The 12,015-nt window shown below is 40.7% G+C and overlaps 1 protein-coding gene across 28 annotated transcripts in view; it reads left to right on the top strand.

Annotated features, from left to right (window-relative positions):
- Positions 1-12,015, top strand: part of DST (dystonin) — a 370,183-nt gene that overhangs the window by 136,194 nt on the left and 221,974 nt on the right. For 16 of the 28 annotated variants that reach the window (XM_044421562.1, XM_044421570.1, XM_044421569.1 and 13 more), the window contains 3 exons: positions 3,612-3,701; positions 4,184-4,282; positions 11,352-11,429. In XM_044421562.1, coding sequence (XP_044277497.1) covers positions 3,612-3,701; positions 4,184-4,282; positions 11,352-11,429 — 267 coding nt within the window. The remainder of the gene's footprint in view (positions 1-3,611; positions 3,702-4,183; positions 4,283-11,351; positions 11,430-12,015) is intronic. The other 12 variants (XM_044421565.1, XM_044421571.1, XM_044421551.1 and 9 more) reach the window with 2 other exon arrangements.

Below are 12,015 nucleotides of genomic sequence, written 5' to 3'. Positions count from 1 at the left end.
TTATCACAAAGTGCCAACACTGCAATCAATCTTGAAAACTGAGGTTTTAGTTCAGAAAAAACAACTCTCAGCCAGACCAAGCAAATACACACACACATCCCTGGCAGTTGCTGACCGGCCATGCAAAAGCTCGGATGAGTCGTGGCTAATGAGTCATGGCTCGTGACATCATCACCTGGTGCCGCTACTCCTTTGCGAGTATGCGCTGCTATCTGATGCTTGGCTGCTGGGGCGATCCTGGGGCAACTTGGCTCACATGCCGACATAATGGGATCCGTGTCCCCGCTGTGGCACGCATGCCATAGGTTCGCCACCACTGCTCTAGACTTATGAGAAATAGTTATACATAGGAATCAACTGAAAGATGCGTGATCAGGCCATCCCAGGTGCTAATTACCTAGTCTGAATTACCTTTTCTCTGAGAGTTGTCAACTGGCATAGAAATGCTTTTGTTTGTGAACTCTTCCTTTGACTTTGAGCAGCTGGGGAAGACTCCTGACTAAACAGAGCTGTGAAGTCCCAGGTTCTCCACAGACACAATACCTAATGCTTCCAGCCTAACTCACCTCACAGGGTTGCCGTTGTGTGGATAAAAATGGAATGAAGGAGAGTTACATAAGCCACCTTGGGTTCTTTGCTGTAGGTGAAAAGGTGGGATATAAATGCAGTGTAGTAGTAGTAGTAGTAGTAGTAGTAGTAGTAGTAGTAATAGATTTATGCTGCTCTGGAAACTCTGGGAGGTTAAGTGTAAGGGCTGAGTGGTGTTACACCAGTATTACATTGGTTTAGAAAAGTTTTTTTCTACCTAGTTTTAATAGAGCTTTGAGAAATTTACAGTGGAATTTGTAAATTCTAGTAGAAAGTGCCTCTGCCTAATTTTCCTCACTTCACCCTGAGCCTCCTACACAACAGTCCACACTATTTAGCATTTTGAGGCTAGGGGCATTGCTGGGAGGAAGTGGTATTTCTCCTTATTGGCATGTTTCTCTGTAGCCAAGCCTATATAAATAGAAGGGTAAGAAATGAATCATATTCATTTACAACAATGTAAAAGCATATGTGGCACTCAGGGTGGGTGGATTGGTAGAGCTGTAGAAATTACTGTCAGGCGTAATTAGCAGGCTTGTTCTGGTTTGTAATCAAAATGTACTTCTGATATTATTTCTCTTTAAAATGCTAAATTAGACCGCAACATCATTAGCAACCTCTTTGAACAGAAGAGGTGTGCTTCCAAGCTATCTTTGTTGTAAACCATCCAGAACAGGCAGTATAGAAATGAAACAACAACAACAGCTCCTCATCATCATCTTTAGAGTTGGTTAACCATTTGTGAAATTGCGCATTTTAAAATCTGTCTCCCATTGCAAATCTTGATAAGCCCCACTGTGCAGGATCTGAGAAAATGCTTTGGCATGTTCTCCCCATATCACTTTCAGCATACATACAGGTGTTAACAAGCATAATGGTAAGAATTAAAGTGTTGTTTCAGTCATGTTCTACTATGGTTGGCAAATATCTCTTTTCACTGGGAATGAGGTGAAAAGACAAACTCAATAATTTTGAAAATTTGCATTTCTATACCACCTCCAAAGAACATATTTTTACATTAAATGTTGCAAGTCAGACTGTTCAGATCCACTGCCCCCATAGCAAATGAGTCAAAGTAAGAATTGTATTCTACCAGTACACTGGAGAGGATGTTCTTTCGTTGAGTGCAAGCATGGCACATTCTAGTCACTGGTAATGCAATGGTGTTGTTGTTGTTAGTGTTGTAGTTAGTCGCGAAGTCATGTCCACCCATCACGACCCCATGGACAACATTCCTCCAGGCCTTCCTGTCCTCCACCATCCCCCGGAGTCCACTTAAGCTCACACCAACTGCTTCCGTGACTCCATCCAGCCACCTCATCCTCTGCCGTCCCCTTCGTCTTCTGCCATCCATTGTCCCCAGCATTAGGCTCTTCTCCAGCAAGTCCTTCCTTCTCATTAGGTGGCCAAAGTATTTGAGTTTCATCTTCAGGATCTGGCCTTCTAAAGAGTAGTCAGGGTTGATCTCCTCTAGGACTGACTGGTTTGATCACCTTGCAGTCCAAGGGACTTGCAGGAGTCTTCTCCAAAACCCCACGGACATTACCAAAAGGCAAAAATGCAATGGTATATTGGAGCAATTATAGGAGCACATTATGTTGATAAGCTTTCCATTGAATAGACTGCAGCTGGGTTCAGACAACATACGAAGCTATGGATTTGTTTGTTTGACTATTGTTGGCATGCCAAGTTGTCAGAACCTAGCCATGGTATTTCATCATGGCAAGTTTGGTCTTTAAAAACCATGATTGCAAACAACAGTTCTATTGTTTCTTTGTATCATTACGACTTACCATGTTGTCTGACCCCATGGTTCTGGTCTGCAACTACCACTGATACCTATGGAAGGAATGGCAACTGCAGGAGCCAGACTAGCCATCCAGCCTGTATGTGTGGACCAGTGAGGAAGAGGCAGCAACATAGGCAGGGGCCAATGCGCCCTGGGCTTGAATTTCAGGTGCAGTGGCTGATGGGATACATGCCAACAATGGGAGGACTCAGTGGAGAGTGTGGAAACCACAGTACATTAGATATTATCAGGTAGCTCATTCTAAAAACCTTGAACAATGATAACCATGCAGGGTTGCTTGTCATGTTGTGTGGATGTAGGCAATGTTTAAGAAAAAGACTGAATACTGTATACAGCAATTCCAGATTCTTCAACTGAAATCAGTATACCTTTCCTCCAGATTTAACAAAATAGGCCAGGATCGTGAGTTTGCTCCTACTGATGGGAGCAAGCACTCCCTTAAATGGAGTTCTGCTCATAGCAATTCAGAACAATGGAAGGGGTAAAGGTGACCTTCCCATTCCTCCTGCATGCTCTTGCACCCCTGAAATAGGGTTCCAGGGGGCTGCAGAACCCTCTCAACAGTGGGAAGGGCTTCAAGAGGAGGCGAATCTACAAAATGTGCCTTCACCACCATCCTTTGCCTTCAGCCAGTAGGATCGTTTACTAGATCTTGATCGTACGAATAGAAGGGTGCCTCAATTAACCAAACAACTTCATAATTCACCAAATGTATTTCTCAAACATTTTTGAAGTAGGCTTGCCCAGTTTCACAAGTGATTTCCTTGGTTAAATGATAGAAATTACAGCATGAACTCAGCTTTTGACAGTTGCAGCAAGTTTAGGTATTCTTTTGGTTCAGTTTGCCTACTTCAGTATTGTTAAAATTTCCATTATGATGTGTTGTTTTGCATCATAGTCTTTCTCTTTCTTTCCCTTTAAGAATTTGTAGAAGAAATTGCAAATCCCCCCATCCTGTATATTTAGAATACTCTTCTGTTTGCTGTCCTTGCATCTTTCAGTACCCTGTGATTGAACTCACTAAGTGTCTGTGTATCTGGAAGAATGACATGATTAAGTTATCACTCTAAGTTGATATTCTTACATGCACTTAACTGGGAGTAAGCCTCTTTAAGCTCAGTGTGCCTTGCTTTTGAAAAGAATATACACAGGGTCAGGTGATGTATCATTTGGAAAGACAGCACCTTAACTTTGTATTTGACTTTCTTTATAGGTTCGCAAGCATGTGAATGACCTGTATGAAGACCTGAGAGATGGACATAACTTGATTTCACTTTTAGAAGTTCTTTCAGGAGACACCTTGGTGAGCTTTTCATCTTTGCTCAACAGCCTCAGGCCTCAGTGTGGTTGCAAATTTAATTGATACTGGATATTGGCTTTCTTAATTCAATGTTTCTATAACTAGAAGAAACAAGAGAATGTTTTACAATTACATATTAATTAGTTATTTCTGAATAGTTTGGCAATTTTGTTTGCTGATTCCCTTCTATAAATTGCCTTTTCAGTCTTATCTTTTTAAAAAACAAAGTTCTCCAGCAGATGTGGGATGCTTAATATTCTTTTCCCATTAAAAACTGCAATTTTACAAGTATCAGTGGAAAAAGGTTCCCACCTGTAATTGTCTAACACTCCCCTCTGGTGCCATTTCTTTTTGTTGTGAGCATTACTACTTTCCTTGCTTGTCATTTGTTCCCTTCATTATATTCTTCTGTTCATATTCTTCTCTTCATTTGTGGTCTGTCTTGTGTCTTTGCTCTCCTGTCTCCTGTCTGTTATGTTCATTAGCCAAGGGAGCGAGATTTTTTGAAGACCTTACGGTTGGTGAGTTCAGCAGAAGCATGCCCGTTTGAACAGCATGAGGATGAGGAGGATGAGGATAAGGGGGTAGGTGCCGACCCCCATAACTCTACTAATGTAGTTTTTGAAGAGTGGTGATTGCTAACTTGAAAGTAATGTTTTAGTGTGGTGTTGTGCTGTAGTGTACTAGAAAGCATTGGGATGGGAGGGTGATTGGGAAATTGAACTACGGGACATGCTTTAATGTGAAATAATATTGGCACTGCTGGTGATGTTGGACAATCTTTCAGGATGCTTTGAAATGACTGGGAAGCTACAAAGAGACTTTTGTACACCTTTTCTATTGCTGGTAGATTCTCTCTTTCTTTTAAATAGTCCCATTTTCAAACTGCAATAATTTAAAGTATTTCCGATGTATTTATTTGTTTTGCAGTGATGCTGCAGATGTGCCAATAATACTTTTAAAGAAGGATGAATGATGCCACAGATTCAGTAAACCAAGTTCTAACTAACTGAAGTTTGAATGTGATAATGTGATTGTTATTTCACTTGTAATATGTTTCATTTAATCTGAAACAGTAACAGTGCCCATCGCAAGGAGCAAAGAACACAATTTTGAACAGTTCAGGAGGCAATAAATGAGATGGGATGGGAGGCAAGAGAGGAGCAATGATATTGAGGGACAAATGTGATTGATTGCAGAATTAATTAATGAAGTTCAGTGTATTTGTGAATTTACTGAAGATTTAATAACTTTCACCCAGCAGATGTAGGAATAGCTGATACAGATGTGAGTTATGCTGCACAGAACAGATACCTTGTTTTTTCATAGGATTTTTTTTTCTACAGCAGAAGCTGAGGTAGCATTTTTAATAATGCTTTTTGTCTTCCAGATGGAAAATACCTGGTTATAAACAGTACGGCAAGACATTGTGTATTGATTTGCCCCAGACAGGTTGCTTCATTCCTATACAAAGCTGACATTAAAAAAATCTTTCTCAATCTAAAACTAAAAGATCTTTTTGAGGTATCTTCTTGCATGCACTTACATGTTCTGCCAAGTTTTTACACTTACACTTTTGTGTGTTTTAAAAAGGTCAGAAAATACCTCAAACAGATCTGGATTTATTATGTGTTAAAGGTATTTTCCCTATAATGTCTGGTGCTCTTACTTTCTGTTGATCATGGATATTATGATTATGAATCTTGCCTTTCTGTATTTAGTGTATTCAAACCATTTACCAAATTCTTTCTCCTCTCTGATCCATTCATGAGAGTTTTGCCTGTTAAAGTCGGAAAAATTAAGTCCTATACATGCTTAGACACTCTAGGTCTTATTTCTGAACAGATACAAGCACAGAATTACATTGTTAACTATGTAGATCAACTGTCGTTTTTATAAAGACTCATTTGGACACAACTCTTAGAGTACTTAGTCTAGAGTAATTTGCTTTAAGAAATGCTATCGTCAGCAGTGCTTTGTTGCGCAGTTCCTCATGTCTGTCGTTCTGAGCCATAATGGCACTCTTAAGGCCTGATGGTTTGGATCCTGAGTTCCCTTCTGCTGGCAGGAGCATTCTGAGGGCAGGATTTGACTCACAGGACAATCCTGTTGGTGGAAGGGGGAAGAGGCATTTTTCATCAATTTCCTTTGCAGCTTCTTATACCCCTGGAAATCTACTCTGCAGGCAGCATATTATTTTAAATTGTTGTTTACTACCTCAATTGCTTTTCAGCAAATAAACAACATATACATATTAATTATAATAAGATAAATTGGGCCACTTCCCAGGACAGTGGCAGGGGCTGCACAGGGTTGCCCTAAACCCTTCCACTAGCAGAATTCTCCACTGGATGAGATCTTCCATGAATACATGGAACCCTTCCGTCCACCGAAGTGACATTTTGGATCTAAACCATTGAAAACAATGGAAGAAAGCACACTTAGTAGTATTTTGGATTGTAGCCTTGATTTAAATGAAAGTATTCCACAGTAAGTAGTCACTAAACTTATTTTCAAGTGACACTTCACATTGTATTTAAATTTATGCTCCCCCCACCATTTTTTCATTTTCATGGTATTTCAAAGGTACATGGTGATTAAGGCAAATAAAAATGATTAGAAATACTTGCATTGTTGTGTTTGGAGCTACACAAATTATATAGGTTGAATTAGTGAATTCAGTCCATAACATTAATGCTAGCACGTCATTTCCATTTGCTTATGCTTGCTTCTATACAGGTGGGTCTAAAACTCCCATTATGCTGTAGTGCGGAAGTTGCTGCTGGAAGCTGGGGTAGTACTACTGTGGGTAATACTGTGGCTCCCCCTATGTGGCCCAGAGTTTCCTTCATCATTTTGGTAATAAATGAAGGAATGACATTGAAGCTGCTTCTGCACTGTTAGCAGAATGTGGCTATTCAGTCCAAAATGTTTTATACTTGCCATTTCTGATTCTCCCTGGGATCATCCTGATAAATTATAATACTGTTTCATGATGGTATTGGCATGTCTGAGACTAGAGCAAAGTAAGTGCCTAGCATTAGCACCTAACATATGGGGCATTTGCCAGGGCACTAGAACACTGGGAGGCCCATCTTTTCCCCCCCCCCCCCAAAAAAAGATCTGGCTAAAAGCCCCAAGTTGCATTAGGCAGCTGGATCCAGATTAATATTAATCTGCCATCACATCCTCCATAACAGCACTCTGAGGCATTGTGGGAAATTAAAATGGCAGCCTCACCAAGCTGTGTTTCACTGCTTGGAGTTTTGTTGGTGCCTGCCTCACCACCAAGTAAGCTCAGAAAAGCTAGCCTACCGGTGATGAGGAGCTATAGCAGATGGTGCTTTGTCCAGCCTCCTTAAATCCCAAACTCAGCCTGGGTACAAACAGCTTTGAATTTCAGGCCACACTCTTAGATTTAGTGGAGGTAACTATCAACTAGCAAGTTATGTGCTGGAAAGAAAGATTACTGGAGGCTTACTTTTTTCCTCGCTTGCTTTTATTTTGTGTGAGTCACCAAATCACTTTTCCCTCCTGAGTTGTGGTTCATGCAGGGCTGGCTCCAAACCCCAGTGGGAAAAAGGCTTGCTGGATGCTTGGTCTTGTGGAGAGCACATGAGAAAGAATCAACATCTCCTGTTGGGCTCTGGAATATTGGGGGGCATATTTCAGTGCTCCATAGGAGGAAGGGAAGCTTGCTGTGGCCTTGAAGAAGCAAAAACAGCTCATTCAGTTATATGTGCAAATAAGCCCTTACTTTTTTGGCTGGCTTTATGGAGTTTTCTGAGGAAACATTCATTGCTGAGCTGTAGAACTTACTGTGTTGTAGCATGCTTCTGCCCATTTCCGCAAAGGTTTGTGAAAAATCTAAAGTCAGGAAGAAAGAAATTTGGATTTTACAGTCATACAAATCTAACTTTTCTCTCATAGCTGTTCTTAGAAGGCTAAGTGAACAGTGTCATTTTTATGTAATTCTTCCTCTTTGTGATTTTACACTAACTGCATGCAGTTTTGCCATGTTTACCATTAATCTGCTGTATTTGTTTTATTTAACAATGTATTTAGCTTTCTTCATGCATGTTGTGCTTTGTAAGCATTTCCAAGGAACAGGTTGCACAACTATATAGTACTGCTTGACATTCTACAAAAAAAATATTTGAAGATTGGACCTTATGTGGTTTTTCCAACATGCGCTTGCCTCTAGTGTGTTTGAATAAATTCTCTGATTTGAATACACATGGGAAGTATTAAGTTGTTCAAAATGGACCATCCACATGGATTTTTAAGACATTTGTATTTGTAAAAGTTGGTCAGAATGCAGTATTTTGATCATCGGTCTCTCTTGAAAAATCCAGGTGTTTTTCCAGTTTAAATGTAAGCTATATGTATATATGGAAAAGGCTTATTTATCTCCAAGTAAGAAGCTAACAATGAAAACATTTGAATGTGACAAGTATGTTCATAAATTTATGGATCATAGTTAATTACAGTTCCTTGAGTACATGTTTGGTGGTGAACATTGGTTTATCATTAAATAATATGTGAAATTGTCCCTATGCTTCTCATTTTGCATAACTTTCTTGAGAGCAAAAGGACTAATAGGGTGCATTCTACACAGGCACTTGGTAGAATGCATTCTCTTACTCACGAATGTGCCTCTAGATATATTTTTGGTACATTCTAGCAAGCACTACTGTTCCTTAGTCTCAGTGTATTCCAGGTGCAGCTGTTTGGGCAATCCCAGTTTAGTTGAGATTGTGTAACAGAAGCTGTTGGAGAAGTGTTGTGAAAGGGTGTAATCCAGCATATGGCTGTGTTCCTACATCACAACAAGTAACCCTGCGTGATTTCCATGCTTCAAACTTATTTGCATGGACATGTCTGACATTAATCAGGGTCATCATTGGTAGCTCTCTTCATTCCGCTGTCTCTTTCCCTCTCAGTCCTCCAGGTAGTATTCCAGGAGGCAGTGGAAGGAGGAATTAGGCTCCTCTCTTTGACAGCCATGTTCGGAAACCGAATTTAGGTTGCTGCGACTGTCAAGTATTCTCTGTTGCACAAATGGAGCCCTGAAGTGCCATTGCCTTCTGCTTCAGAGGGGACTCCTGGATCAGGAGGGGGTGCCTTATCCGTGTTCAAGTGAAAAGGGGGGGGTGAATCAGCTGTGCAATGCTGCAGAAAGGAGTTGTGCCTTTCTTCGCACATGTCTGAAAATAGCTCCTCACATGCAAGACTGGGAGAGAAATCTGCTGGGATGTGGGGCCTAGTTGCAGGCTACATGGCTCAGCAGATCCCCCCTCTGCCCGTCCCTTTCACACTTGGGAACAAGTGGGCAGGAGGGGTGAGAATCAACTGGCCATTTCTGGGAAAGGGAACAGTGCTGCTCAGTTGATTTCCCCTTCTGCCCCTCTGCACACACCAGAGGGAAGCTGCTTATGTGCACACAGGCGCAAGAGGGGCAGCAATCAGCTGACTGAGAGTGCCCCATTTGTGGCAGTGCTTTTCATCCCCTTTCCTCACAGCTGCTTGCCAGAGAGGCATTAACAGCCCAGTGCCCACCTGAATGCCTCTCTGGCAAGCAGCTGTGGGGAAAGGGCACCCCCACTCAGCTGATTCCCACCTCTTTTACTCACACAAGAGAAGGGCTTCCCTCAGGTGTGTGGGAAGTGTGGCAGAGAGGGAATCCTCTGAGATGTGCAGCCCCCTAACCAGGGACCACCGTCTCACTGGTTCTCGTAGCTGGGGAGTTAACTAAGTAGCACTGCTCCTTTCCCTGTGCCGAGTTGATCACCCATTCCTGCCCCAAAAGAAGATCTTTAGGGCAAGAGGAGGTGGGGTAATGTCTCTGGCAGTTTCACAAAATGGCAGCTGTCAGTAGCATTCTCTGGCTAGCTGCTTGGCAAGAGCAGCAGTGGGCATCTCTTGCCAAGAAACTCTATGGTGCTGGCTTTGGTACCATGATGAGTTGTGTTCTCTAGGTTCTAGATGGCACATCAAGCCATTGTGGTACTCAGGAACCACAGTACATACTGTTGCTTCTGTTTGTGATTTCTAAAAATCAAACTTACCATGATGGGGTTAGGACAACGTAACAGACCACAAAGGTAAAAAGCCACTGTTGCTTGTCTTATCATGCAAACCTTCCCTGTATTTGATTAAAATTGCTTGATAACTTAACCTTTGAAGCTACTTACCCAACTCACTCTCCAAACTGCTTTTAAAAGGCCATCATTTTTGAGGTCTTGAAAGCAATTTTGGAAGGGAGTTAGCTGTTAAAAAAGGCAATTCTTCAAGAGTGATCTCTTACACCTTCCTCCCAAACTACTTCTAAAACTTAAAGGGGCATAAAACATAAAAGCAGTTTATGAGTTAAGTGGGTGTGCTAATTATAATACCTTGCCAGATATCATTGGTGGGGATATAGGTTGGCTTTGTATTTAGTGCTGGGTTATAAACTGGCAAAAGAGGGTACGGTCCTACTAAAATCAAGCACTTTTAACGACCACTGATTCCAATAGGAGAATGTTGGCACAGATTTAACTCTCCTTTGGATATTAATGGGACTTTTAAGAGCTTCACTTTGTGACCAAAATTAGAATGCACCTGCTCACTAAGGTAAGGGTTACATTGTTCCCATTTAATTTACGTTCTAAATAAAATATTTATCTGCATTAATAAAGAACTGGATTGGAACATGAAGTCCTTTATCTGGATGGGTTACTCTTAGATAGTTTCTCTTCTGCTTTCTGCTCAGCAAAGTCAAAAGTAAGCTGGATCTAACAGGCCTATAGGATAGAGACAGCCATGTTTGGAGTACAGCTAACCCAGCTCAGAATAGGCATATTCAAAATAGATAAGACCTGATATGTATGTGTAGCAGGAGTAGTGGAGACAGAGTTCACAAGGAAGCACACTGGTACTTTTTATTAGCAGGGATACTGACCTCATGTACCACTCTCCCCTCAGATTCCCCTGTTCCCACTGCAATCTTCACAGCAGCTGGGATGGATGAATTTTCCCTGTGCTAATACAAAGTGTTTTGGGCTGACTTGATCTTGAAAGACAATTAAGACCCATAAGGTTCACAGAAGATGTGTTCCTGATAGAGATGGAAACTGTTAGAACTGGGTTTTTTATATGTGGATCAACAGAGCTGCCTGCAGTTTTGTGGGAGTGACAATGCACTGTCATGATGAGTGCTTGCACTGTACCACTGATGTATATGCATTATTAAGCAGTTACAATTCATATAATGAAGCATTATCTTGCTCTGCAGTTTGGGCTTGAAATCTAATACGTATGAGCAGTTTAGTAGCTCTTTTGTTTTTAGGTTAATGGCTCATGGATATAGAGGTCTATTTACATAGTCCTTTATGTGGAATAACTCTGAAAGTCCACACCAAGTATTTATGATGCTGCATTGTATTCAAATGAACAAAAAGAGGCCACAGCAAAAAGAAAAGAAAGGACTTCTATAAAATTTAAATCAGCTACTTTCCTCCAAAGCCATTAAATTCTATGCAACCTGTTTTTCCTTTAAATGTGTGTGTTTTGGAACAGTTAGAATAGATAATTCTAGAAAACTATTACTTGCTTTGTAAATTACATTTGTTACATACAAAGCCTCACACTTTTCATTTTCTATTTTTTCAGCCTAGAGAGAAAGGTCGAATGCGTTTTCATAGACTACAGAATGTACAAATTGCACTTGATTATTTGAAAAGACGGCAGGTAAGATATTCAGCTTAAGAAACAAATTTTAAATTTAATTATTGACAAAAAGGGAAACATAGCTTATATTGTTATTTTATATTACTTGGTTTGGTTTTTAAAGAAAATTCAACTGAACCAGAGGAGAGAGAGAGAGATTTTCTCACTGACTGATTTTAGGAAATACAATTTTATACATCTTCTTCTATTTCTCATGAAATCCATCAAAGTTTACCACTAAACCACTCATGATTATGTTTCATTAAGAGGACCTACCTTGTCCAATTAAGTATTATGTTGTTGTTTGACTTGTTGAGAGCTGATAGAAGACAGTAAAAACCAGTTGGTACTAATGGGCTAGCAGTGGGGTCTCCTTTCAAGGAATACTCAGTAAAATCTGTTCCTGCACTTCAGGCTACCAAAGAGAAATGGATTCATTCTTTATCAAGTTGGGCTGCATACCTTATTGTAGCCTTCACGAATGTCAAGGATAGAGAATTTACCAGAGAACTGTCACACATGTGTACCTTTGCAGTGTGTGAGTGGTATTGCCTAAATTTCCTTGGATCCTTTCTGGCATACATCTCTTTGCATAGCCATTTCTATT

The sequence above is a fragment of the Varanus komodoensis genome, unplaced genomic scaffold, assembly GCF_004798865.1.
Source record: "Varanus komodoensis strain SLA01 unplaced genomic scaffold, ASM479886v1 scaffold12, whole genome shotgun sequence".
Lineage (NCBI taxonomy): Eukaryota > Metazoa > Chordata > Lepidosauria > Squamata > Varanidae > Varanus > Varanus komodoensis.
The sequence above is the reverse complement of the archived record's forward strand: the minus strand, read 5'-3'. Positions and strand labels throughout refer to the sequence as shown.